Raw genomic sequence first — 27478 nt, 5'->3', positions numbered from 1 at the left:
CCAGGGGTGACGCCTGCCCTTTATCTCCCTTAGGGGTTCCCTCAGGAACCATGTCTTCCTTGTTCAAGAGGGACACCACAAGCCTGGTCAGAGAGCTGGGCAGGAAGGGTGAGCTGGTGCCTGTGGACAGCCTGACCAGCGCCCCTCGCCTACGCCCCTTCTGCCTGGTGAGGAAGAAGCACAGACGCCACCCCTGGCCTTGGGACACCCCGGTCATCCCCACAGAGTACTCACTCATGGACGTGCTGGAGCCCGGCTCCCCAGACCCAGGTACCTTTGGAGGGACTGTGGGTGGCGAGGGTAGGGGCGCTACTGAGGACAGCTGAGGGGAGATGATGCCCGTGGCCTAACAAGCAGATGCCCGCTGGGCAGGCATGCAGAAGCTCATGGGCAGAGAAGATCCTGGACACCTTCTCCCGCAATATGGGGTGATGGGAAGGGAAACCAGTGTCCTCCTCTGGTTCTTGAGCAGACAGCAGTGACGATGGTCATTTCATAGGGCAGCAGTGGCTGACATGGGTGGGGGTCAGCTGCATGTTTTTGCTTCTATCCTGGCAGTCACCAGGAGGAGGAGGCCCCATCTCTCTTCTGTACCTTGGTTCCCTTCCATAAATGGGGAGTTAGGGGCTGGAGACACAGTGCAGTGGGTAAGAGCTTTCCTTGCACATCGACCACATCTGTTCAATCCCCAACTTTGCATATGGTTCCAAAAGCACTGTCAGGAGTGAATCCTGAGCACCACCAGGTGTGGGCCCCTTCCCATCAAAATAAAAGCCAAGAGAAAAAAAAGCCAAACACATAGATGGAGAAGCCAACCCAAGATAGCCTGGCATGACCCAGATCCCCCTCCTAACCTCTCTCCCCCCAGAGGTAAGCCAGAGTCAGCCCATCCATATCCAAGAGATGGCGACAGGAGCAGGGACAGGAGTCCCAGGCGTAGGCTCCGGGCCACAGGGACAGGCCATGGGAACCAGCAAGGGGACCCGCGGTGCCAAGCTGGCTGTGAAGACCCTCAGTGTTTCCCCCAACACCTGGGAGACCCTGGTGGAGCAGAGGTGAGTGGGTCGGGGAGTGCCTTCTCTGCTGAGGCCCACCTGGGTCCTTCCAGCCTGGCGTAGGAAGGGCAGGAAGGGGGAGGCAGGAGAGAAAAGCCCAGTGAGGAGTGGGGAGCCGGGAGCCTGCTCTTACCAGCGGAAGTAGGACCTAGGGAAGAAAGCATCGGCAGGTCAGAGTGACTGATGTGAGGAAGGACGCAGGTGCCATGGGCTGAGGAGGGGACCTTGGGCATGGCAAGGAGCAGCTTCTTGGTGTTGCTCAAGGTTGTCAGGAAGGATATGAGCTCAACAGTTAGAAATCGGGACTGGAGCAATAGCACAGCAAGTAGGGCATTTGCCTTGCACGCCATCGACATGGGTTTGATTCCCAGAATACCATATCATACCAGAATACCCCAAGCACCGCCAGAAGTAATTTCTGAGTGCATGAACCAGGAGTAACCTCTGTGCATTGCTGGGTGTGATCAAAAAGCCAAAAAAAAAAACCCCAGAAATCAAGGGGTGGATGGGGTGGGTGATTTTTTAATGTTGAATGGATGGATGGGTGGGTGGATGGATGCATGCATTTAAGAAAAAGGGAGGTGGAAGATAGGTAATAAAGGATGATAGTTTGGAACCAGAGTTAGGTAAGGCTAGCAGGTAAGGTGTTCACTTGTATGCAGCCAACTAGGACTGGACTCCTGACATTATGGTCCCACAAAGCCTGCCAGAAGTCATCCAAGAGCACAGAGTCAGGAGTAAATCATGGTTATAGAAAGGTTTCATTTCATTTCATCATCCTGTTATTCGTCGATTGCCTCGAGCAGGCCCCAGTAACGTCTCTTTCATCCTAGCCCTGAGATTATATTCAAGGCTCTTTAGGAGAATAAGACCCATCATTGTTACTGGTATTTAGCATATTTGGTACGCCACGGGGAGTTTGCCAGACTCTGCACTGTGGGCAGGCTACATTCGGTAACCTGCCAGTTTGTCCAAAGTAGGAATGAGATAATAAGATGTCATAAAAAAGATGTCCTGATAAGATGTCGCGCGGCTGCAAATGCTGGTTCCGGGAGCTGGATTTTATAGTCTCTGAGTCTTGGCCGTTGATGGGATTACACGGCGCCAGGGGGCCAGGTGGTGGGTGTGACCCCCGCCTACTGGAATTTGGAAGATCTGGGTGGAGGATGCTCGACTTCAATCCGAGTAGGCTTGGAAATCTCGGCCCCGGAACCCGCGTGGATTTGTCCCTCTGCCAGTACCTTCAAGTGTGCGGAGAGTGGTCTCAGCATGGTGGTGGCTGGTCCTGGAGGTCTTTGGCTGCCGGAGCCCTGGTCGGGGCGGGGAGGAAAGCTCAATCCACTCCCCTCCAAGGGGCCCCAGCGAGGAACAGCCAGGCGCGGGGGCAGGAGACTGCACTGTTCTCGTCCGGGAGCTGGATTTTATAGTCTCTGGATAGCTGGATTTTATAGCCGTGTAATCCCATCAACGGCCAAGACTCAGAGACTATAGAAAGGTTAAAGAAGATAAATCAAAATTCGAAGTGAGACAGAGGACAAGTGATAGAGACAAATGCAGACAGATGCTGAAGAGAAGATAGAGGACAGACTAGAACAAAGGAAGAGAGGTCAGAGAGAGAGAGAGAACAAGGTTTCAAGTCCTTGCCTTGCATGTGATCGACCCTGGTTCAATTCCTGGCACCACACTTGCTCCGTAGTAAGCCCTGAGTTGGGTGTGGTCTGAAAACAAAACAAAAAAATTAAATAAGAGATGATAGCAGATCAATGCTAGATAGTAGATTATAGATAGGGATAGGGGATTGAAAGAAGACAGACCAAAGACAGATGGATTGATAGATCAATAAATGACAAGTTAGATAAGAGAAGATAAAAAATGAGAGATTCTAGATAAATGATAGAAAGTCCATAAATCATGGAAGACAGAAGGAGGAGAAAGTTTGCAGTTTTGATGGGAAATCTGAATAGTCTCCACCTTTCTTTCAATCAGCTCCTTTTGCTGAAAGCCAGTGGTCTCTACCTTAATTATTTTTATCATTATTATTATTATTATTTGCTTTTGGGGTCATACCTGGCAATGCACAGAGCTTACTCCTGGTTCTGCACTCAGGAATTACTCCTGGCAGTGCTCTGGGGACCATATGGGATGCTGGGAATTGAACCTGGGTTGGCCGCGTGCAAGGCAAACGCCCTACCTGCTGTGCTATCACTCCAGCCCCTGCCCTGTTTATTTTTGATTTTCCCCACATTCTTAGCTTCCCCAGGCACCTGGACTGGCCTTAAGTGCGCGGGCCCTAACCACAGGCCCCACCTTCAGTCCCTCTCCCTGCCTTCCTCCCTGAACTCATGAGCCCTAGCCTAGCCGGGAGCCTGGGGCTGGGGAGGGAGTACTGGGAGACCCCTTCCATCTCTGCTTCTTCTCCTCTCTCCCCGTACCCGTACCCCCGTTTTCAGGAAGGTGAGGGTGCCGCGGCCCCCATTCCTGCAGAACCGGGAGGAGACGGAGAGCCTATATGTAGTGACGGAAGCGGTGGAGACCGTGCAGGACAGCCGGCCGCAGAGCAAGACAGAGGGTGCGGGGCAGTCGGCCCTCCTCAAGGTGCAGACTCCACCCGCCCCGCCCTCCCCTCCCGAGTTGCTGTCCAGCTGAGGATCACTCTGGCTGCCTAAGGGGACAGGGTCGGGCGCACATGTGCCGAGGTTCTTGCCTCCACGTGTCAGATTCCTTTGGAGAGATGTGTTTAGTGTTTGGCACATTGGTGGTGGGGTTTGCGTTTGTTTGGAGGGAAGACGGGTCTCCCACATATCATCCAGCTGGGTGTCTCATGAGAAGGTCTAAGGCTGGGGCTGGGGACCACCAAGGGGCTGTGTGGTGCTGGGAACTAGACTCCTACTGTCTCCCAGCCCCTGGACAAATCTGTCTGTTTTTAAAATACTGTCATCCAGGGCCTGGAAGAGAGCTCAGGTATTAGAGCACAACCTTCACTTGCCAAAGTTTTGAGTTTGACCTCTGACCCCTCAGCGTCCCTGAGCAATGCTGGATGTGGCTCTTGTTGGCCCAGAGCACCACTGGCTTGTGTACCGTACCAAGTCTCCCCAGGAGTGGCCCTTTAAAAAAAAGTTTAAATAAATAAAAAACACTGACATATAGACACTTGCTTCCCACTCCCTGCCCACCATCCAGCCATCTTTCAATTGTTCTGGATTTTTTTAATTATTTTTGGGCCACACTCAGCTGTGCCCTGAGTGAGTCCCCTGCACGTGTGCTACCCCCATCCCCCTGCCCCGCTTTGTGCTCAGGGATCACCCTTGCTGGGCTCAGGGAACCATATGGAGTTCCAGGGATTAAATAAAGGTTGGGTGGAAGGTAAGCACCATACCCGCTGTAGCATGGCTCCAGTGCTCAATTCCGAGAGAAAACACAGTCCTGGATATTTTCTAACTCTCCCAAGTGATTCTTGAGGGCTGCCAGTATGGTGAGGGTCCCCATGCGGGAGGACTGATATCAACCTTGGTTGTGGGTTGCCAGCTCAGAACTCCAGCTCTGCCAGGCTGACTGGGTATCTGAGTTAAGTTGCATGGCCCCGAATCTGAGGGACATCCTCCATGAGCTATAAGTAGACTGGAGACTGTTGTGTGACTATTCGTTCAGTGTTCAGTCGGAGGTGTTGAGAGAAGGAACTCGAGAGAAATTATTTTTCACAGAGGGTCTGGATTCGCTCAGATCCTGGGACAAAGGTAGAGCGTCCTGAGATGATCTTTTATTACCATCCTACAACCATACACACTTCTAAAGAACTCAATACAGTGACGCCATCAATAAAGAAGTTACAGAAAGAACATGCAAAGTCAAAAGCTTTTGGGGGGGGGGGCTATAAGTATCTGGGATCTGCATACTAAAAACAAAGAGGCTAAGTAAGCGCCTGGGATCTGTGAGAAGAAGTCTCACAATGGAGATGTTACTGGTGCCCGCTTAAGCAAATCAATGGACAACGGGAGGACAGTGTTACTGAAGGCTGGAGCGATAGCACAGCAGGTAGGGTGTTTGCCTTGCACGTGGCTGACCTGGGTTCAATTCCTCCATCTCTCTCAGAGAGCCCAGCAAGCTACCGAGCGTATCCCGCCCACACGGCAGAGCCTGACAAGCTCCCCATGGCATATTCGATATGCCAAAAACAGTAGCAACAAGTCTCACAATGGAGAAGTTACTGGTGCCTGCTCGAGCAAATTGATGAACAATGGGAAGAAAGTGCTACAATGCAGTGTGAAGGCAGCTTAAAAGAAAGAGATGTTTATTCTTATCCAAACCAGCCTGGACACACAAGTAATCTCACCCATTTTCATGGATCCCATGTTCCTGCCCATTAGCGGGACAGTCTAACCAGGCTCATCCTGACAGCCTCGTCCAGCCCCAACAGGAGACAGACAGTGAAGATGAGGCACAACTGGGGAGAGAAATGCAGGGGCACAAAACCAGGCTTCCTCCCACCTGGCTTCAAATTCTGCTGCTCAGTTGGGCACTCCAGCATTCTGGGCCTGCCCTTGAGAGCTCGGAAAGTTGGAGCACCACCCCCCGCCCCCCAACACCATCACCAGCAGCATTCTGCCAGCTGCAGCCTGAGAGAGAGAGAGAAGTTGGGACATAGGTGCAGGATTTGCTCTGCACAACCTTCCTCGTCTGCCCCTCCCAGGAGGCTTGGCGGGTTGGTTCCCATGGCAGGTTTTACAGACGCAGACACCTGGAGTGCAAGGCATAATGCTCCCTTCCAGGCAGCACAGGACGGGTAAGTGGAATCCAGCTTCAATCCAGTCAGCTCAACAGCAGCGCCTCGGAACAGGGCAAGGGTTTGGTCCCCCGCCACACCCCAGGGGGTGGAGGAGAAGACAGAGGGTCACCTCCGTGGTGAAGCCATTGGGGATAAAGTCCTTGCTGGGGGTCTTTTGCTGCATGGACACTGCAGGGCACTTGGGAGCCTGGTTTCTGTGAGGGGGAGAGTGGTTGTCCGTGTTTCTGAGACTTGACCTTCCCAAGACGATCCGTGCAAAGTAACAGGAAGTCAGTAAGTCGTGCGACATGTGAGTGATGGGAAACCAGTGCAGTGGTTCTGTAGGGAGAAATGGGTCCAGACATCTTACCCAGGGCCCTTGCTCTGTCCTTTTTTGTCCCTCAGTCACTCATGCTTGTTTCCAGTTTCCACCTCATAGCCCAGTGCTGTGTGTGTGCCTAGTTCACCCCACCTTGGGTCTAGCCTCCAGACTCACTGTGCTGGAAATGTGGGGCCAGATGCCCCTGCCAGCTCCTCCTCTCCCCTCAACCGCCAGAATCCACTATTGTTCTCCTTGTCTTCTGAGTGTGTTCGGGCTTAGTTGTCTTTCTTCTATTTGTTGGCTGTGCCTTCCACCTGAGCCTGACATAACCGTGTTTGACTCAATTGGCTAAAGCATGCCACCGTCCAGTGGCAGTGTTGTTCTTGTCAGTGGCCGTGGGGTCTCTGCCCATCTTGTGATTGGGCAGGACTCCTTTGAGTATAGCCTCTGTTGTGCATCCATCTGTCTATGGGTGCTGGGGTTGTTACCAACCTTGTCCCTGAGTCATGCTGTGAGGAGAAGGGGTTGGATGGTATCCAACTCGTCACTTTCATATTCTCTGGGGAAATATTCAGAAGTGGTGAAGGTGGGTCACATGCTGTTCTTAAAATTGGGGAGGGTGGGGAGGGAAGGTCTAAGCCACCCTAGGCAGTGCTAAGGGACTATTCCTGACTCTGTGGTGATGCTCAGGGTTCCATAGGTGGGGTCGTGGGCATTCAATGAGGGTAGGCCATATGCAAGGCAAATACCTTAACCCCTGCACTGTCTCTGGCCCTCATGAGTTCTTCTTCTCCTCCTCCTCCTCCTCCTATTTCTCCTTCTCCTCCTCCTCCTCCTTCTCCTCCTCCTTCTTCTCTTTCTTCTTCTCTTCCTCCTTCCACCTCCTCCTCTTCATCTTCCTCCCCCCTTCTCCTCCTCTTCTTCCTCCTCCTTCTCCTCTTCCTCCTCCTTTTTCCATAATGGCCACATACCTGTGTATTCCCCCCAATAGCGTACAAGAGCTCACCTCTCCCCATGCATGTTTCTCTCATTGCTATTATCAGTGTGGGTTTAGGACTTGTCCATTTGGAGCAGTGCCCAAGGCTTGGTGTTTGGTGTTTCACTGTGAAGCCCACACACTGTCCATTCAATGCTCCTTCTCTTCTGGTAATAGCCCATCTGACTAGTGCTGAACCCCACCCCTCCACCCCTGCACTGGCCCCCTGCTTCTTGTAGGTTTGCGGTCCCTGTGCAGGACCATTTTAGAGCCAGCATGTCTCCCTGGACACAAATGCTTTTGACTTATTTTCCGAGTCACTGTTGTGTGTGCAGACTGCTGGAAAAGATGTTATATCTGCGACCCCTGTCCTCCCCTTCAGCCCCTACCCCCCTCCTCGGTAGACCGCTGCAGACCCTTCCCTGTCTCCCCACCCCCGCTGCCATCTGCCTCCCAGGACCCCTTCCTACAGGCTCCAGAGTCATGTGGGCCTGTGGTCATGACACATCCTCCCACCCAGGTGCCCACGGACAAAGCAGAGATTGTCCCAGAGGGCAGCATCATGGCCTACAGGGTGCTGCGGCTGGTGATCAAGGAGGATCGCTGGGGTAAGTGGATGTGCAGGGCGGGGTCAGGAGAGCTGGGGGCAGGGGCCACTTCTCTGAGTGGCTGAGGCCCCCAGAAACCAGTCTGCAAATGATGTGCAGTTCCTCTAGGACTGCTGAGCAAGCAGGGATGGCTCCTGCCCCAGCCTGCTGCCCCATCTGCCCTGCGTGGGGTGCATTTAGGCAGATGTGGGCATGGCCTGCATCTGGGGGTGAAGTGCACTCTGGATGCCTGGCCCTGACCCTCCGCGCTGCAGGAAAGGCCTTGGTTGGGTGGGGAGCAGGAAGAGGGAACTGGAGACACCCCAAATCCTCCTGGAAGGAGCAGGAATTAAAGACTCCAGGGCATTAAGAGGTGAGCTTGGCAGCTGTACCGTTTGTCACCAGGGGGTCCTGCACCATCACCTTAGGGTGCAGTTCCCAGCACGCTGGACTGTCAGGGCTCCAGCACTCTCAGTTGTCGGGGGCCCAGCACCCACAGCTACCAGAGCCCAGCACGCCCGGCTGTTGGGACCCCAGCTTGCTTGGTCATCAGGGGCTCCCGCTGCCCCCTCTCCCAGGCTGGTTGAGCTGGGAAAGAGCGACAAAGATGCCTCCCTGAGCTTGGCTCCCTCCTCCCTGTGCCCCCCACAGCTGTTCTGCACCTGCCCAAAGGCAAATTCTGCGGAGACACTTGGAGAGGTGAGCGCCGCCACCCAGCCCCCAGCCTCAGCTGGAAGGCCCCTTCCCACAATGCCACAGTTGGGTTCTTGGGGTCCCTTCTCTCCTCTCCCATCCCCATCACTACAGAGGCAGTGAGGACCATCAGGGTAGGGACAGGTCAGAAGCACAGAATGATCATGGGTAGAAGAAGAGGTGTATGTGTGTGTGTCTGTGTGTGTGTGGGGGGGGGGGTGTTAGCCTCCTGCACCTCTCAGGGCTGTCCCCCACACAACCTTCCTCTGACACTCAGGATCCTGGTCCCCACCTCACCAGCTTAGGGGGATCCAGGATGAATTCTGGAAGGTTCTGAGAGGCAGGTTGGGCCATTAGCAAGACGGGGTTAGGGAGAAAGGAGAAGGGGTGTCACCCACCCAGCCCTGCAGCCAGGGTGCTCGGGTCACACACAGGAGCCCTGACTTCACCCTCCTGGGGGCACGGAGCAGCTGAGCAGAGAGACCAGGAGAAACCCGAGTGGGACTCTCCTGAGAGGGCAGAGTGGTCCCCACCACCCCCGCCCCTCCCCCCACCTGCCTCCCTCCCCCCACAGGCCCTGACTCCGACTGGACCCAGGGCAAGGAGCCCGGCTTTGAGGCCCTGCAGCAGCAGCTGGGGGCCCAACTACAGGACCTGGCCACGCTACCCCCGGAGATGAGGCTCACACTGTTGGGGGCCCTTCAAGAGCTGCTCCGGACCCCTGAGGCCCTGCAGAAGCTGGAGGACTCAGTAAGGGGCGCAGGGGCCAGAAGAGTGGGGGAGGGGAGGGAGTGGCGGGTGGGAGGCCTGGAGGGGAGTGATGACCACCGCTTGCTCCCTCCCGCTCCTCCTCTGCAGCTGGAGAAGGTCTTGGATGTCGGGGAGCTGGAAGATCTGGGGGGCCCCGGTGGCCTCGTCCTGAGCACCCTCCAGGACCCGGCAGGGAGCCTGCTGCCCTCCAAAAGTAGAGCCATCCTCTGCATTCTCGGCGCACTCGTGGGTGAGAGCAGTTAGAGGACCTTCAGCCCCGAGAAGCCACCCCACCCCTGCACAGAGCCGCGCAGAGCATTCACCTGGCATTTGTTCCAGAAGGCTCTCGGGTGCCCAGGATGCCCGGGTGCCAGAGTCAGCAGGGCCCCTTCTTCTGGCACCGGTGGCCCAGGCTCTGCGGCCTGCTCAGAGAGTCAGGGGTCTTTGTCCCCTAGCACCCCCTTCCTGAGCCAGGAGAGAACGTGGCAGGAGATTGGGGGGCTGGCAGCAGGCTGAAGGCAGAGCCCTCTGCAGACAGGACGCCTGGAAGGCTGCGTATGTGGCAGGGGCGTCCTTGGGCACGTCTAGTGCTGCAGGCTGACAGCTCCCCGGAACCCTTGGCCGTGCATACCTCTCTCCCCCCCAGTCCCCCCACACCTCTATGACTCCCATCCTGGGTCTAAGCCTACCTCAGGGCCTTGGCACAGGCTGTCCTTTCCCCCAGAGAACCACAAGGCTCATCGTGCTTCTCATTGGTTATCGCTTAATGCAAGTTCCAGGAAGGGTGTGTGTGTGTGTGTGTGGGGGGGGGGGGGGGGTCACAGGATGACTCTCCAGACAATCTGCTCCCTGAGGAGGTGTCTGCATGCACCAGCATAGATGGCCCGCAGCCCCACACTCCTCCACAGAGGAGACAGAGGCAGTAGGATCAGGACTGGGAGGATGTGGGCACTGGAGGCCGGAGCTCCCCACTTGGGGTCACAATCCCTTCTGGGTAACCACCGCCTGGGCTACCCACCGGGCACTGGGCCAGCTGCTGGCTCACCAATGTGAAAGCGTTTTGTTACATGACCCCACCCCCACCCCCAAAATGATTAGTGTGGTCAGAAACTGAGTGAGCAGAAGGGTCCCCAACTCACTCAAAAGAGGAAGCAGCAGGGCTGAAGCGATAGAACAGTGGGTAGGGCATTTGCTTTGCAAGCGGCCAACCCGGGTTCAAGTCCAAGCATCCCATATGGTCCCCCGAGCACCACCAGGAGTAATTCCTGAGTGAAGAACTAGGAGTAACCCCTGTGCATCACTGGGTGTGACCCAAAAAAGCAGAGAGAGAGAGAGAGAGAGAGAGAGAGAGAGAGAGATAACAAGCAGGGTGGAGCTCACACCTTCCAGAACAATGTGGGCAGAGATGTCTCAGGGTGGCCCTAGTGGGCCTTCTCCCCATCTGAGGGTGATTAACGGGTCCTTTGTCCACTCTCTCCACAGTGCTCAGCGACACCCAACTGAATCTGCTGGCTCAGTGCCTGGAGAGGGGTCTCCTGCCCCAGCAGCTGGAGTTGGTGAGACCCCCAGGGGTGAGGGGGAACAGTGATGCAGGTGGGCTGTGGGAGTCCTGGACCAGGCCCTGCCCACAGCGTGTGACAGCAGTCCCACCACCATCCACCCTGCAGGGATCAGTGCCCAGGCAGGAGACTGTGTGCAGTGGCAAGAGGCGGGGGGTGCACAGGACAGTGTGGGATCCTCTCAAGGGTCCCCTGGAGGGAGCAAGGCCCAGAGGGGGCCGCTAGCAAGGCTGAGGGGGAGCCCTGACCCCTGCAGAGGCATCCATCCCTGGCTTTTCCTCCAGGTGGTGAACATCTTGAAGGCAACCTTTGACCTGAGGGAGGAGACCACCGTCCCCATCCCCGTCCCCCCCGAAGCCCTCTCCTCGCTGCCCAAGGAGGACGCGGCCCTGGCTCTGAGCCTGGTGGAGAGCTGTGGGCTGGAGCTGCAGGGGTTCTCTCACCCGCTCACCTGGGACCCCGATGTGCTGCCCCAGCTCTCTGCGCTCTACGGGGCCCTCGAGGGGCTGCAGCTGCTGGCCAGTCCCTGCGCCCAGCAGGTCCAGGCCTGAGGCGCGGCTGCCTCCGGAGGCTTCCGGCAACTGCTGACATGAAGCCTCCACGCATGGCCAAGACGCCCTGTGGCAACCAGGACCCCGGCTCTTTTCACCCCTTCCAGGGCTGCTCCCAGACATCCAACAACATCAGACATGGGTGGGTGGGGGGTGGACCTGTCACCTTAAAGTCCCCTCTGGAATTGGGCTCCTCCCGTGGGAAGCAGGGTAGGGCAGGTTCCAGGACAGTGGCCCTGCTCCTGGCCTCCCCCCACGGGCAACCCCTTCTGTCTCCCTGCCCCTATCCTGAGCAGGGGTGTGGCCCGGATCCCTCACTCTCATTCCTCTGCATAAAGAGCCCCCAAAGGTTGACTGTTGTGGACTGCTTCGCTGTTTCAGAGGGAATCCAGGACTCGCACCATTTCCCCTGCCTTCTTCGTCAGGCACCCGCCGTCCACCCGACCTTCCCTTTTGTCCCGTGAGAGGTGGGGCGGGTGGGAGCTGCCCACTGGTGGATCATCTAGGTCCCATGCAGTGACCTCACCCAGTAAATCCATGGTGGAGGAGGGGAGGGACCACCAAGCTTTCTTCCCATTTTGTGTCTTGGCATAAAACCATGCCAGGTTATTCCTCCCATCACCTCTCACCCCCAGAGTGGCCATCAGACCCAGCTGAAGTTCACGGGGAGTTTATGGTGAAACAAAGCTCTGTGTGTGTGTGCAAACACACGCATGTGCATGTGTGCATGAGCAGGGAAAGGATGTGCATTGAGTGTGCTGGAGCCTATGTGTGTGCACACACAGATGTGGAAGCAGAGATAGAGAGCAGAGAAACTGAGGTGACAATCCCACCAGAGACTAGGGCCAGATCTCTGATTTCCAGTTCAGTGATTTTCTCATGGGGGGGGGGGGCGGCAGGGGAATTTCCTGAGGCACTCGGGAATCCGGGCGGTTGTGGGGGAGGGGTCTCCTAGCTCTGTGCTCCAGGTCCAGGAACGACTGTGCTGGAGATCAAACCCAGACATCCCACATACAAACTTCAGGCTTTATATTAGGTCTCAGTGGTCTTTGGGGGAAGGGGCGTTGGGGGACACATCAAACAATGCTCAGGGCTTAAACTGTGCTCAGATATCACTCCTGGGTGCTTGAGGGACCATGTGGAGTGCCGGGAACCCAAGCAGGAGCAGCTGTGTACACAACAAATGCCTTAACACTGTACTGTCACTCCATCCCATTAGTGATCTTTTTATCTTAATTTTTTAAAAATTATTATTATTATGGGCTGGAGCAATAACACAGGGGGTAGGGCGTTTGCCTTGCATGTGGCCGACCTGGGTTCAATTCTTCCACCCCTCTTGGAGAGCCCGGCAAGCTACCGAGAGTATCTTGCACGCACGGCAAAGCCTGGCAAGCTACCTGTGGCGTATTCGATATGCCAAAAACAATAACAAAAAGTCTCATAATTTGTTGTGAGACGTTACTGGTGCCCGCTCGAGCAAATGGATGAACAACGGGAGTATAGTGCTACAGTGCTATTATTATAGACTTTTGGGGTTATACCTGGTGATGCTCAGGGGTTACTCCTGGCTAGTGCTCAGTGGACCATATGGGATGCTGGGGATTGAACCCAGCCAGCTGCATACAAGGCAAACACCCCACCCGCTGTACTATCACCCCAGTTCCCCACCAGTGATCTTAACTACACATAGTCAGACATAAAGAAGTGCTCATAAAGCAGAATATATGGCCTGGCTTTGCTTGCTCTCAGCAGGCTTAACTTCATATATTCTTTCCTAACTGAAAAAGCCGATCTGACAAAACAATGGTCAGCATTTAAAAAAATACAAGTTTTAGAAATGTATGAAGAACATTTTGATGGCCACAGGTATTTAACCTTTTGATATTGTTCCAAGCTTACATCTGAATGACTTTGCAGGAAAGCTCAGTGTAATAATTGCTTTTTAAAACTGCAACATCCAGCAGACAGGCGATTAAACATTCTGCGCTGAGAGGTTAAGTCCTTAGCCAGGCGAATCTTTGCAGACCTTACAGCAACCCTTGGATCACTCTTTTCTAGGAATAACGCTCCTCGTGGCACTTTCTCCAAATGCGAGCACCACTCGGGTCTCCTCTGGTGGGTCAGACATGGGCTCCCCCTTGTGGAGAAAGCAAGAATATTCCCCCATTCACCATTGCCATGTCCTGCTGGCCAGCGAATCTGTGGCCTTTTTTGCCCACTGTTCTCGTGGGCTCAGAGATGCTGATCAAAGAAATATGACTAAACAGTCACAGGAGGGTTTTCAAAGGCAGACATTGTTTACTCGCAGGTTTCAGAGGTCATTAAAGTCCTCCAGATACATAGTCTGCACTAAAGATCTGTTCCCCATTCCTGTCCAGCCATCCAGCTTGTCCCTCTGTCCGACTTCCCAACGCCAAGTCACCCCACCTTTATCTCCCTCTTCATCCTCATTCGCCTTCCTTGCCCTGAACTGCACCACACATTCATTTATCTTTTCTCTCTCAGCAGGAATCTCTCTCTGCTCTGGGACAGTCAGCGGCGTTTTCTTGTTATCTAGTGACTGGAGCAGCAGAAGCTGTGCCACCACACATGTATTTTTTGGGGGGGGGTCACACCCGACGATGCTTAGGGGTTACTCCTGGCTCTGCACTCAGGAATTACTCTTGGCGGTGCTCAGGGTCAGCTGCGTGCAAGGCAAATGCCCTACCCGCTGTGCTATTGCTCCAGCCCCCACACATGTATTTTTAAGTTCAACTTTCCCCAAGAAATGTAATTTTTTGTGTGTGTTTGAGGCCACACCTGGCAGTATTTGGGGCTTACTCCTTGCTCTGAGCTCAGGCATCATTCTGGGTGGGGCTTGAGGGAACCCTATGGGGTGCTGGGGATTGAACCCAGAAGGACAGTGTACAAGCCAAAGCCTTGCACATGGGACTATCACTCTGGGACCTTGAAGAATAACTTTTGCCTAAGATTAGAGGTGATCATAATCTCAACTGACAAGGTACTAAACTAGTTCTACAAAGTGTAACTTCTATTCACATCATCTAAGATGGAGAAAAATAATGTTACCACAAAGCAAAGGCCAAGTCTTTGGGAAGGGAACGGGCTGTCAGGAGACTCTGACCTTATGCAAGTTCCTTAACCTCTCTTAAATTGTTTTCTCTATAAAATAGGGCTTAAGAAAGAAGAGGGGCTGGAGCGATAATACTGCAGGTGGGAATTTGCCTTGCACCTGGCCGACTCGGATTCAAGTCCCAGAATCCCACATGGTCCCCTGAGCACTGCCAGGGGTGATTCCTGAGTGCAAAGACAGAAGTAACACCTGTGCATCACCAGGTGTGATCCCCCCTCCCTCCAAAAAAGCCAAAAAAAAAAAAAACAGGAAGGGAAGGAAAAAAGGAAGGGGAGGAAAGAAGGGAGTGAGGGAAGAGTCAGAGAAATGGTAGAGTACAGAAATCAAAGACACCTGTGTGAATCCAGCACCACAAGTGTCTTGAGCATTGCCAATGGTCACTCTGGGAAACAAAGCCAGGGAGTCTCTGGGCACAAGTGTGGTCCACAAACTAAGTAAAATAAGACATGATCCCTGGTCTGTGCCTTCACCCCTCAAATAGCATGTCACCATACAGCAGCCCTTCAGTAAAGCAAGTTCTGTCTAGAGAATCCCTTAAAGTCCAGCTCTTGTCCAAAGTCCTCATCAGCAGTTAGGTCAGAACAAGAATCGGCAGCTGGTGTGAGGTGTGAGGGGCGTCAAGGTCCCTGGGTTTGAGAGCTGCGGCTGACTCTCCATGTTCGGACACCTTGGTTGCCTTGGGTCACCCCCACTTGTGTGCAGCCCTTCCCTTCCCCAAGGATGGGGTACAGCCTAGCACTACTGCTGCCTTTGTGGCTCTTCCAGTTATGAGGTGGCCCAGGGGTATCATAAAACCAGTGGCAGCAAGCAGGGGGATTGGCACCTGTACAGTGGAGCCATGTCTCTGGTCCAACCATTGTCACCGCTCCACGCCCTTCCCTCCGCTGACCCCTCGCTGCCAGTTACTGTCCAAGACGCCAAGCCAGGTCTGGCTCTAAGAGTCCCATCCTGCAGCAGATGTGTCACTGCTTTCCAAGCCTAGGAAGGCCTCCACACCTGCATGATGGGCTCCACCCACTGCTCCATGCCCAAGGCCTCCTCCAGGGGTCGGGCCAAAGCTAAGAGGAGGCTCCACTCCTTTCTCACTCACATCCCCACCCCTCTGCCTGTCGACACTACCTGTGAAACACGGCCCAACTGTGCTCACTTCACACCAGACTCATTGCAAGCACATGCCATGTTTCTCGCTGTTTTAATAGTTTGTTTCTCCCCATCTCCATCCATTCTTCAGCAGCAATAGAAGCAAGAATGACCACTGCTCAATTCATTTAGTTTTAGAGCCACACTTAGCAGTGTTCAGGGCCCATGGGGCTGTTCTTGGCTCTTAGTGACCTCTGCTGATGACTGGGGACCATACGTAGGGCCTGGGTTCTAGCCAAGGTCAGTCTGCATATGCAACTGCCTCACCTATACTTTCTGGACCAACCCCTTTTTTTGGGTCCACACCTAGCACTGGGGTCAGAGCTTACTCTTGGCTCTACCTACACCCAGGATCACTCCTGACAGGCCTGGGGGACCATCGGGGTGTCAGGGATCTAACCTGGGAAAAGTGATCCTTTGCAGAAGGTGCCAGTTGTTGACCTCCTTGGAACTAGAATCTCATTGGCCACCTGAACTCCCTGACTGTACCTCCCTCCCTGCCTTCCTCCAGCCTGACTGGACCCCTGCTGCTGTCGTATTTTTCTCTTGCTTTGGAACTTAGGCAGTACTTGTTCCAGTCTCAGCAGACCTGCATTATTAACTGCCGGCTTCCTTCCCTGGTAACCTTCCAGATCTGTCCCTGGCAAATCCCAAATCCACCCTCAAAACTCTCCCTAGCCCTTGGCAACTCCCATGGTCTCATGCAACCTAGCAATTGTGTACAACAGGCAGGGGACAGATGAGTTACTACCCTAAAAGAACTCGGATGGGGGTGCGCTACAATCACTTACTCATCCCCTGCTGCCATTGAGTGCTGAGATGGCCTTATGTCTGGGATGTGGGGCAAAGAGTGGCATATCAGGGGATCCTAGGAGATAAACACATCCTAGGAGCCCACATTTTTGGTTCGACTTTGGGCCACACCCAGTGGTGCTTGGGGATCAAAGACCCCTGGGATTGAAATTGGGTTGGGTATGTATAAGGCAATTGTCTGACCCACTGTACTGTTGGGCTGGAGCGATAGCACAGCGGGTAGAGTGTTTGCCTTGCACGTGGCTGACCTGGCAGACCCAGGTTCGATTCCTCCTCCCCTCTCGGAGAGCCCGGCAAACTACCGAGAGTATCTTGCCCGCACGGCAAAGCCTGGCAAGCTACCCGTGACGTATTCGGTATGCCAAACACAGTAACAAGAAGTCTCGTAATGGAGACATTACTGGGCCCGCTTGAGCAAATCAATGAATGGGAAGAGTGACAGGGACTACTGTCAGGTATTAGGAGCCCATGCTGATCAAGCATAATGGTGATTAGCACCCCACTCGTAGGGGTGCAGATAAGCTGTAGAATGCTCTGGGAGACATGTCTGAGAGCAGAGGGAGAAGGTAGGCCAGCATAGCTTTAACTCCAATTTCCTGTGCTGATGTGTTTGACACGGGCTTCCCTTTATGGGGAAGGCAAGAACACAAACCGACCACCAGCCAAAAATGCCTGCTTTTTCCTCTCTGAAAGCCCCAATTTCCACCAGCTAAACAGGCTCTTAATAGGGACTTAGTGAAGTTTTGTTTTTGAGGCCACATCTGGCATTGTTCAGAGAACTATGTGTGGTGCCAGGAACCAAACCCAGGTTAGCCATATGCAAGGCACAGTGTCCAATATGCTCTATTCTCTGGCCTCTGAGTATTAGACCTGAAATTAATTTCCTGTCAGCAAGCAAGATTCTTTTCATTATTTACAGCACTGTACTTCTACTGTATGAGGTTCTCCAATAAACCTATATTCGTAAAGGCAGGATTGGGCAATTTTTGTAATGGGTCAGACTGCTAGCTAGTAAACATACCAGCTTCTGAGGGACAGATGGTCTGTGTCACAAGAATACAGTGTGTAGTAGCCATAAATAACATGAAAACAAATGAGACTGTGTTCCAATAAAATTTTATTTATGGACACCGGAATTTGAATTTATATACTTTACACAACACAAAATATTTTTTGGGTTTTTTTCAATGTTTTAAAAATGTAAAAACTATTCTTAGTTCACAGGCTGTACATTAACAGGTGGACAGCAGACTGAACCAGTCTGCTAACCCTGCAAGAGTTAAGAGATTTTTCCACTTACTCTTCAATATGCAGAGTATGAGCCACTTAACTGCAAAGGCCACAGCCATAATTATCTATTCCAGCTGCCTTTACTTTTCTGTATTCATTCACTCTAGTCAAACATTCAACTTGGCACCTACCCAAATTTGGGTTCTGGACAATTGTCCTTGGGACACTGAAGAAAGATCAGTCAAAGCTTTCTCTCAAGTTCTCAGTCTCAGAAAAGATATCCTGAAGCCGTTAGATATTGGAGGTAACTGATGAGATACTTGTGTCGCCATAACCAATCACCACAAACTGGATGGCTGAGTGCAACAGAGGTTATCCTCTCCCAGTCCCGGAAGTAGGAGTCTGAAATCAAAAGGTGCTGGCTGGGTTGGTTAATTCCAGAAGCTCCGGGGAGGTCTTCCACGACTCTGGCCCCACTTCTTGGTTCCTGGGCTTAGAGCCACACTGTTCACTCACTTCATATGGTCTTGTGCTCAGTTCCCTTTCCTTATCCTCTTACACGGTCTTCTCCCTGTCGGGGCCCTTTCAATCCCAGGCCGGTCTCATCTCCAGATCATTTCACCTACAAATGCCCTTTTGTTCCAAATAAATTTGGTCATATTTTTCAGGTTCCAGGTGGGCATGACTTTTGAGGGAACCATTACAATATTCTTAGTGCCTTAAGGGTAAATGCCCAACATCATCTGGAAGACTCTGTGAAGCATATAAGGACAGCTTTCAAGGACAACGTGGTCCTTTGACAAATGAGAGCTGGTATCGGCAGAGCATGAAGAAGAAGAGGAGAGGATGGGTTCAGGGACCAGTCAGATGAGAATTATGGTAGCATGATGCCACACACAGCCATCTAGACCTTCTGGCTCGATGTGAAGGTGGAAAGCATGGAGGTTATCAGCGAGATGCCTGATGCGGGTCATGGCTGCTGGGAGTGTGTGCTGTTAAGCAGGCTTCTGATGGGAGCCGCATGGTAATTTTCTATAATTACGTCTTGTAATTATATTCCAGTTCAGCCATTCCTCTCACTTAACCACCAGAATGTCTATTCCAAACATCCTTTAACCAGCTCCCCTCAATCATGAGATTGAAAAGTCATGATTACGGCCTTATGATCTTAAAATATGAAACACGCTAACTGTTCCCACCGCTATTATGGTCTTCAATCTTCTCCTGAGAAGTACCCCTCACAGTTACTCTTTCCTCTCACTCTATTAAGGGCTGCTCTTCCTCCCACACTCTTTCTTTCACAATGTTACCTTCTCACTCATGGTAACTGCCAATCAAGAAAGAATATAATCTCCCTTCTATTACTAAAATCCATACAAAAGTAAATCATGAAGAAATGGTAAATTTATGACAAAATCACTGATCTTATTGCATTATCAAGATTTCCAAAAACAATTAAAATTTTGTACAGAGACAACTATAAACAAAAATACTATTTAAGAGACCCAGGTCTCCCCTAGAGGGAAAATTATATAATGTGTATATGCATTCCATAAAAAATATATAGGGGGAAAGCTTTAGAAGTCCAAAAACAAAACATCAGTAAACCAAGCCACACTTAGAAAAATGAAAGCTGATTTTTATTTTTATCATCAACAGCCATTCTTAAACAGGAACATGCATACGTAATAATCTACGCACACATCACAGTTTTTAACATTAGTTAATAAAGGTTAAACACACAACATACATCCTTACAAAAAAAAAGTCAAAATGCAAACTTAAAACTTTAAACAAGAGTCTTACTAATTTAAAAAAGTTTGTGTTAGGTACCATTTGTACAACACAATTAATTTAAACATTTTCATTTTGGCTGCACATGAAAAAAGCGGCAGTAGAAAATAAAGTCATCAAGGGTTTTTAAATAGCAGAATAGGCAGTTTGCCATGCAGGAGAAGCAATATTAAATATTAGTTTTCAAAAAAAATCCACATTTAAAAATATTTAGTTCAAGTCACAGATTTTTTTTCCTCAGTAGAGACCCAAATGCAATGCATATTTAGCTGCCTCAGATGGCCTGTTTAAAAGGACAAGATCCCTTCCGAGTATAACTTTACTGATTTTGGCACAGAAAAGAAGTCTTAAGAACAAGAACATGATTAAAAAAGAGGGAAGAGGAACAGAGGAAAGAAATAAAAAGCAAGAGTAAATGAGATAGTAATTGCAATCACTAAAAAACTGTGCATTCTCAGTCATTGCAGAATACTGTCTTCTGTCTACAGCAGGTGCTTATTCCAGAACTGTTATTGCAGCATGGATTTAATTTGCTTGGAGGTAGTCTCATCATTCAAATGTTTTGTTGTGTACCTTAAAAGTGAAAACAAAAAGACAAAACAAAACAAAAAACAAAAAACACTGATTTTAAAGGAGTTGAAAAGAAACATCACTGCAGTGGATGCTACAGCGATCACAAAATAAACAATTTGTCAAGCAAGTCTTCAAAAATAACAATGAAAGTATTGTTCCCCAGTAATGTGCTGCAAGCAATTCAGGAACTGTTTCTGCCTACCCACATAGTCACCAGTTCTTGCTCCTTCTATGGAAGATGATGATAAACAAGTTCCAGCTAGTCCCAGGAAAGTGTCAACGGAGAGCCACATCACACTCTGATCAAGGGGCCAAAAGATGGCTCAGTGGCTAAAGTGTCGGCTTGCAAGCATGAGGCCATGACTTTGATTCCCATATGCCAAGCATGACCCTGGCAGGTGAGCCTGTCATACCTGCTCTACTGTCTGTGATTTTTGACACTACATGTTGATACCTGGCTCCCCCACCCCTCCTACCCCAAGACCTGGTATGCACAAGCCCTGTACCTAAAGGCTGTAATCCCTCTGAATTAAAACTAATGTGCAGGTACCACAACCTAACACAACCAAGTGTGTGTGCAACCTCTAGTCATGGCAGAAACAGAGGGAGACTGGAGGGAAGGCTCAAATCTTTTTCCAAGTGATAATGCTTTTCAACTTCTAAATTTATTTGTTGGTTTTTTTCATTTTCAGAGGGAAGGGGTGTGGGGAGTCGGTTACTGTTGGGTCAGACCCAGTGGTGCTCAATCAAGACTATCTCTGGCTCTATGCTCAAAAGTGACCCCTGGCAGTGCTTGGGGACCATATGTGGCCATCCGGGCTTCAAACCATGACAGCACAGCCACATGCAAGGTAAGTATCTTAGCTCCTGTACTATCTCTCCATCACTTTACTCTTAAATTTAATGAGGAAAGCAATTCTCTAGCACTCATTTCCAGTTCTAAGTCTCATTCACTTATGATGAAAGAAAGGCATTTCCATTTCTCCACCGGTTTTGGAGAATGTTAGGCATGTTTTCTTGCTTTCTCTTAACTACAGATTATTAAATTAGCGACTTCACAGAAAATTTCCACTGAAAGTTACCACAAAAATAGACAATGTCTGTGTGTACGCAGTTACACTCCCATTTCAAAATTTTAGGTTGCTGACAGTTGGAACAGAGGAAAATGACAGAATGATCATCTCTAGTAAATTGGCTAATTAACTAGTAAAGAAATTCAAGAAAAATCGTTCCACTTCAGAGAGGTATGTATAAATGTTAGGAACTTTAGGAATTAGAAAATACTTTTTCGTTTGATTTTGTGTGTGTGTGTGTGTGTGTATGGGTGGGTGGGTGTGCACATGCCTGTGTACATGCATACTCATCAGTATGCTGGGCTTACTCCAGACTCTGGGCTCAGAGATGGCTCCGAGTGGTGCCTGAGGGATCAAACCTGGGTTGCCTACATGGAAGATCAGTGTCCATCATTCTATCTCTCTGGCCTTTCTTTTAAATTTTTTTTGGGGTGAGGTGTCTTCCAAAGCACTGTTCAGATGATACTTGACACAACTATGCAGGCCTGATAGTTCTGTGCTCAGGCCCAGCAACGGGGTTCTGGGGGGAAACCATCAAACTTGGGGGGACCTCTACTTTCTAGGCATGCCCTCCAATCCTTTGAGCTGTCTTGCTAGCCCTAGAAAATTCCCTTATGAATGAATATGAGTGAAGCATTAAGATTGCTTCAGTTGGCTGGTATAAAGGAAAAATTCAGCAGTGCATACATATCAAAGATTAATGGGTTTATTTCAAAACCAGGAGATTTCAACTTTTCTGAATTTTTCTATTTTCTGAGTTTTATTTGCGATTATAGAATGACTACTCTTACTGAAAAATAAATTCAGTCAATGCTTCAAGAGGGGTAAGAAGTAAAACCTAGCCTCTAATTAAGAAATGACATAGCCACTCTCACTTGTGCACATACAATCCTTGCAACTCCCCGATGCGCGCACATGCACGCACGCGCTATCTCTCTCTCTCTCTCTCTCTCTCTCTCTCTCTCTCTCTCTCTCTCTCTCTCTCTCTCTCTCTCCTCTTTCTCTCTCTGATTATAAAAATACAGTAACCAGTATTTGAAAGCCAAGATTACCAATAAACAGCCACGACCTTCAAATCCGTAACTTGAACATTCATCTTTTGTGCTATTCATATTTAGAAGCGTTTTCTCTAATGACACATACCTGAGAGCATTTAGAAGACCTTCTACACTATTAGGAGGCTGATCCTTAAGAACTTTGATACAACCTTTCATCTAAGAAGAAAAAGAAACAGGGAAGGTAAAAACACCTCTTTTTATCACAGTAGTATTCAACATCCGATGGAAATTTTGTTTTGTTTTGGGGTCACACTTGACCATACTCAAAGGTTACTCCTGTCTCTGCACTCAGGAATTACCACTGGTGGTGCCTTGGGAACATATGAAATGCCAGAGATCAACCCAGGTTGGCTGTGTGCAAACGCCTTACTCACTGCACTATCGCTCCAATCCCAGAACTTCTGAGAAATTACTTCGGAGAAACGCCAAGATAATTATTCTTAGAGCAGGGGAGTTTAAAAAATGTACTCAAGTGTAATTAGTCTCAATTTTTCAAATCAAATTTTTTGAGAACTAAATTAGTCAAACATAGCATGACCAAGGGCTGGAGCGATAGCACAGCGGGTAGGGCGTTTGCCTTACAAGCGGCCAACATGGCCGACCCGAGTTCGATTCCTCCGCCCCTCTCGGAGAGCCCGGCAAGCTACCGAGAGTATTCGATATGCCAGATACAGTAACAACAAAGTCTCCAATGGAGACGTTACTGGGCCCGCTCGAGCAAATCGACGATCAACGGGAGGGCCTTTACCTTTACCTTTTAGCATGACCAAAACCATGATAAACTAAGGGTCTGGTCTACTGTTCATTTCTAAGAAAGGTGTTGGATCACCTTTAACGAACAGAATGGACATGTTAACAAGTAAAAAAAGAAGTTGTCAAGGTAGACAAAAATCAAAACAAAAATTTGTATCACCCATAGAGACTAGGCTGGAGTGACAGCACAGCGGGTAAGGCGTTTCCCTTGCACATGTCCGACCTGGGTTCGATTCCTCTGCCCCTCTTGGTGAGCCTGGCAAGCTACCAAGAGTATCTTGCCCGCATGGCAAAGCCTGCCAAGCTCCCCGTGAGGTATTCGATATGCCAAAAACAATAACAACAAGTCTCAACAATTTGTTGTAAGACATTACTGGTGCCCGCTCAAGCAAATCAATGAACAACGGGAGGACAGTGTACAGTGGACCCATAGAGACCCATAGAGACCAGAATTTTGCAGAGGTGAAAAAACCTGTATAGGACTGTTTAAGAAAACCAAAAATATTTGAGTTATGAGTTTAATAGCAAGAACTTGTTACAGGCTACCTTTGTAAACATTGGCCTGATTATTGTGATAAAGCCTACCAGAGCAGAAATATCATGGGCTTTGGAAGCCTGGGTGATGCAGATTAAATTTCCACTCTACCATTTGTACAACAACCACACTTTTAATTTCCCCTAAAATTTCATTTCTCTATCAGCAGAGAAGATAATACCTATATCCTAGGGGTATTTTCAGAGTTATGTGAGAGAACAAATGTAAAGTTCCTGAGACCCAGTAATCACTTAAAAAACAAGTTAACTTACTGTCTTTAGAGAGGATGAACATGAAAGCAAAAGACTGGCTAGCCAGCAGCAATCGAAATACAAAATGTTTAGAGCCAGGAATCCTGTGAGAGGGACACTGGAAGAGAGCTTTAGCCAAACACTGGCTGTATGTAATCGAAAGAACCAGATGTGAAAGAATTAGGAGAGTAATTACCAAATGGAGAAACCAGAAAGCAACTTTATTCCTAATATAAGTTTTATAAAGTGGGGCCAAAGCAGTAATACATCAGGTACAAGAACACATACGGCAGCCCTCCACGCCAGGAGTGATCCCTGGAACAAAGCCAGGAGTAAGTTGCCAGATGTGGCCCAAAAAAGCAAAAAGCAAAAAAACGTCTAATGTAGATAAAAGGAAATACATGTGATAGCAACAAATTGTTATGACAAGGGAAGGGGAAAATAAAGTCTTCAACTTTCTCCACTGCAGCACCTCAAATTACTTTTCATATACATTTGCAAGTAAGCATTTTGCTTGAAAGGTTTTGAAACAATGGAATAGAAGGATACAACTTCTAAAAGCTCTTATGGTATCTTAATAGGTATTTATATTGACAAATACACCCAAAAAGACACATATAATTGAGGTATTGTTACAGGGAAACACTCTTTAGAAAATAACCATTATCTTTTCATTGTTCTACTCTATCCAGATACAGACTGTAAGAAATATAGCAAGATAGCAGGAGACCAATATTCACCATTATAATAAGCTAGAAAACTTATTTCTATGGCAGGACACAGTCTGCCAACTCTTAAAAGCCCATGACCAATACCTATGCAAACATTGCTACATAGAATAACTTACATCAATTTTTGAAGTTTTGGCAAACGCTCCCACTGGATGTACATGATCGTAGAGTATTATGACCCCCACCATTACCCTCAAGCAGAATGACACTGTCTCTTCATTTGTAAATCTGCTTCTGTATTCTCTGAAGAGAAAAGAAGATAAAGATGGAAGAGGCATTATCACCTAATGAGTTGACTCCACACACCAGTTAATGTCTAAAAGAGATGCTAATGCAATGCTGCCCCTAGCCCACGCTACAGAGAGTCCCAGAAATCAGGCAATGCAGCAGTACCCAGTTACATATTGTTCCTAAACACACCTGTAATTCTGGAATTCCTTCTGCTTGTAACACCAAAAATAGTTAAGTACTGCCAAAGTCTGGGGATGGGTTCTTTGTAGCAGAGGTTAGAGTCAATGTGATAAAAGTCACAAATAAAACAGAATGGGGGCTGGAGCAATAGCACAGGAGGTAGGGTGTTTGCCTTGCATGCGGCTGACCCAGGTTTGATTCCCAGAATCCCATATGGTCCCCTGAGCACCACCAGGAGTAATTTCTGAGTGCATGAGCCAGGTTTAACACCCCCCCCGCCCCCCACCCCCTCACCTCCCCGTGCATTGCCGGGTGTGACCCAAAAAGCAAAAACAAAAAAACAAAACAAAAAAACCAGAAACAAAAACAAATATACAAATATAACAGAATGAAGTGCGCCCTTCTATTGAGGGGTAGTCAATATACACACATTATTACTGGAATTTAATTTCACTTAACTATGATTATAACTCTTCTCATTTGAGATGAAAGATAGAGAACTTTTGTCTGTTAATGCAAAACGGCACAGTACTAATAGTCTAGAACTAGTATGGAGACATCCAAAGTACTTGTCAGGTATATAGTGTTAGTATATGAACAAAATAAAAGTAAATTAGTAGCTTAATGGGCTGGAGCGATAGCACTGCGGTAGGGCGTTTGCCTTGCATGCGGCCGACCCGGGTTTGATTCCTCGGTCCTTAGCTGCCTTGCATGCGGCCGACCCGGGTTTGATTCCTCGGTCCTTCTTGGAGAGCCCGGCAAGCTACGAGAGTATCCCGCCCACATGGCAGAGTTTGGCAAACTCCCCTTGGCGTATTCAATATGCCGAAAACAGTAACAGCAAGTCTCACAATGGAGACGTCAACGGTGCCCGCTCAAGCAAATAGATGAACAACGGGAGGACTGTGCTACAGTGGACAGTATTACAGTAGCTTAACTGAACTTATAGTTAAGTGTAAAGTTAGTTTTCAGAAGCCTCATACCAGGACAACTAAATTATTTCTCACCAAATAGGAATTTTGTGGTGTCCTTTTAAATTAGATTTTATAGCTCTTTGACTATGCTTCTCATAAACATTCTCTCTCCTTTTCAAAAAAGAACCTTGTATCTTTTTAAGTAGAGAGTTAGTTTGTCTTCTACTTACAGTTCCAATAGTGAGTAGTCCCATTTTTCCCACACTGACTTGAATTTTCTTCGGGGTTTCTCTTCTTTCAAGCCATTTTTGATGTATACCCCTATTTTTTCTGACTAGATTTTTCTTTTCAGCAGGCAGAAAGCACCACCCCCACTCCCAGATTTCTGAATAATACATGTTTTTGCTAGATTATTTTTCATTTTTGTAAAGTTGTTTATTTCCAAACCACTACTAACACATCTTATTGGAAAAGCTTGTGGAATAAGGGGCAATTAATTATTTATCATTATCATCTTCTCATGCTTCTCATAACCATTTCAACAACCCGTTAAGGTGACAAGATCAGCTAATACTCACGGTGTCTCAAGCATGACTCTGCATACACTTGCCATGGTACTTAGACAATCTGTAGTATTTTCTATTGGTAAATTTTTATTCTGCAAAAAGAATATAGAAAACAAAAAAAATGACTTATTACTTACATATAATTTAAACCCTAGCTTATCATGAAAAATCTACAACTTTACAATTTGGTTCCAACTACCAACTTTGGGATATGCACTAGAATCTTGGCACAATTCTAAACTCTTGAGAAATAGCTATATGCAAGAGAGTCAACCCTACTATGTGGAGGAGAGGAATTTATATTCCAGCTGGATAAAACTACAGCAACAGAGAGGGCCCAGAGAGCCACGAGATAAGTGGATTTTATCTGGAGGACATTTTTACCAAAAGAGAAAAGAAATGTGGTTTTAACTTAGCTGTTCTTTGAAGAGAGCACTAATGCGAGGCAAGAACAGAAGAAACAAGATTGCTGGAACAGAGCCAAAGTGATAGTACAGCAGGTAGGGCATTGGCCTTGCACACAGCCAATCAAGGTTCAATCTCCAGCACCCTGAACACTTCCAGGGGTGATCCCTGGACACAGAGCCAGGAATAAGCTCTGAGTGTCATTGAGTAGGCCCAAAATTGCAACAACAAAAGTTGGATTTATCAATGCAGTAATTCATGTAAAAGGGCAGAAGATGAATCTTGAAGAGGCTGGAAAAGAGGGATTAGGTTTTCAGATGCAGGTATGAATGCCACTAGATCTACCTGCTGGAGAAGATAACGGGGAAGGGGCAGGGAGAGAATGAGATAAATGTAGGATACACAATAATTATTTGCATATGCAATCAGGAAAGGGCAAAGCTGGGAGGAAAAAAAATTAAGACTTTGGTTTACCTATGATCCAGATAAGGGGTCAAATACACATCCAAAAGGAGAATGAGATAGGCAAAGAATGTGCACGTGAAAGGAGCAGGAAAAGAACAGAACTCCACTCAGGATTCAGGATTCTGTCTCTGAGACATAGTACTTAAAATTGTATGGCTATATTTAGCATGAGATGCAGCTAAAGAATACAGGGCATGTTTTATAGGTCTGGAGTTTCATCCCCAGTACCAAAAAACAAAATTTAAAAGAAAGTAATGGAGGCAATCTTCCTGGCCCTTGTCTCTACTGTCCTTGGGTGTTAATCTCATATTGTTATTTTATATTCCACATGAGTGCAATCATCCGATGTTTGTCTCTTTCTGACTCATTTCACTTAGC

At 49.0% G+C, this 27478-nt stretch overlaps 2 protein-coding genes across 9 annotated transcripts in view; one reads left to right on the top strand and one right to left on the bottom strand.

Moving 5' to 3' along the window:
- Nucleotides 1-903: 903 nt before the first annotated feature.
- Nucleotides 904-11255, top strand: LOC130039806 (gasdermin-A-like). The gene is made up of 7 exons (XM_056131763.1): nucleotides 904-1055; nucleotides 3506-3650; nucleotides 7636-7723; nucleotides 8970-9145; nucleotides 9254-9395; nucleotides 10628-10701; nucleotides 10989-11255. Exons 1-7 carry the CDS (start codon nucleotides 904-906, stop codon nucleotides 11253-11255), a joined length of 1044 nt encoding a protein of 347 aa, XP_055987738.1.
- A 7934-nt stretch (nucleotides 11256-19189) lies between these two features.
- Nucleotides 19190-27478, bottom strand: part of CYRIB (CYFIP related Rac1 interactor B) — a 142020-nt gene continuing 133731 nt past the window's right edge. For all 8 annotated transcript variants that reach the window (XM_056138167.1, XM_056137917.1, XM_056138246.1 and 5 more), the window contains 4 exons: nucleotides 26243-26322; nucleotides 24456-24582; nucleotides 22155-22225; nucleotides 19190-19938 (listed from right to left, as the gene is read on the bottom strand). In XM_056138167.1, the coding sequence (XP_055994142.1) occupies nucleotides 19875-19938; nucleotides 22155-22225; nucleotides 24456-24582; nucleotides 26243-26322 (342 nt within the window). In that variant the 3' untranslated portion in view covers nucleotides 19190-19874. The remainder of the gene's footprint in view (nucleotides 19939-22154; nucleotides 22226-24455; nucleotides 24583-26242; nucleotides 26323-27478) is intronic.

The sequence above is a fragment of the Sorex fumeus genome, unplaced genomic scaffold (genome assembly GCF_029834395.1).
Source record: "Sorex fumeus unplaced genomic scaffold, SorFum_2.1 ptg000002l, whole genome shotgun sequence".
In the NCBI taxonomy this organism is placed as follows: Eukaryota; Metazoa; Chordata; class Mammalia; order Eulipotyphla; family Soricidae; genus Sorex; species Sorex fumeus.
This window is presented reverse-complemented; position numbering and strand designations above follow the sequence as displayed.

Bases quoted from the DNA above. Each gene is read 5' to 3' on its own strand.
- LOC130039806 (XM_056131763.1), top strand. From the start codon at position 904: ATGGCGACAGGAGCAGGGACAGGAGTCCCAGGCGTAGGCTCCGGGCCA. The intron at 3,651-7,635 runs GTGCAGACTCCA...CCTCCCACCCAG, and splicing joins GGCAGTCGGCCCTCCTCAAG to GTGCCCACGGACAAAGCAGA. The intron at 9,396-10,627 runs GTGAGAGCAGTT...CTCTCTCCACAG, and splicing joins CATTCTCGGCGCACTCGTGG to TGCTCAGCGACACCCAACTG.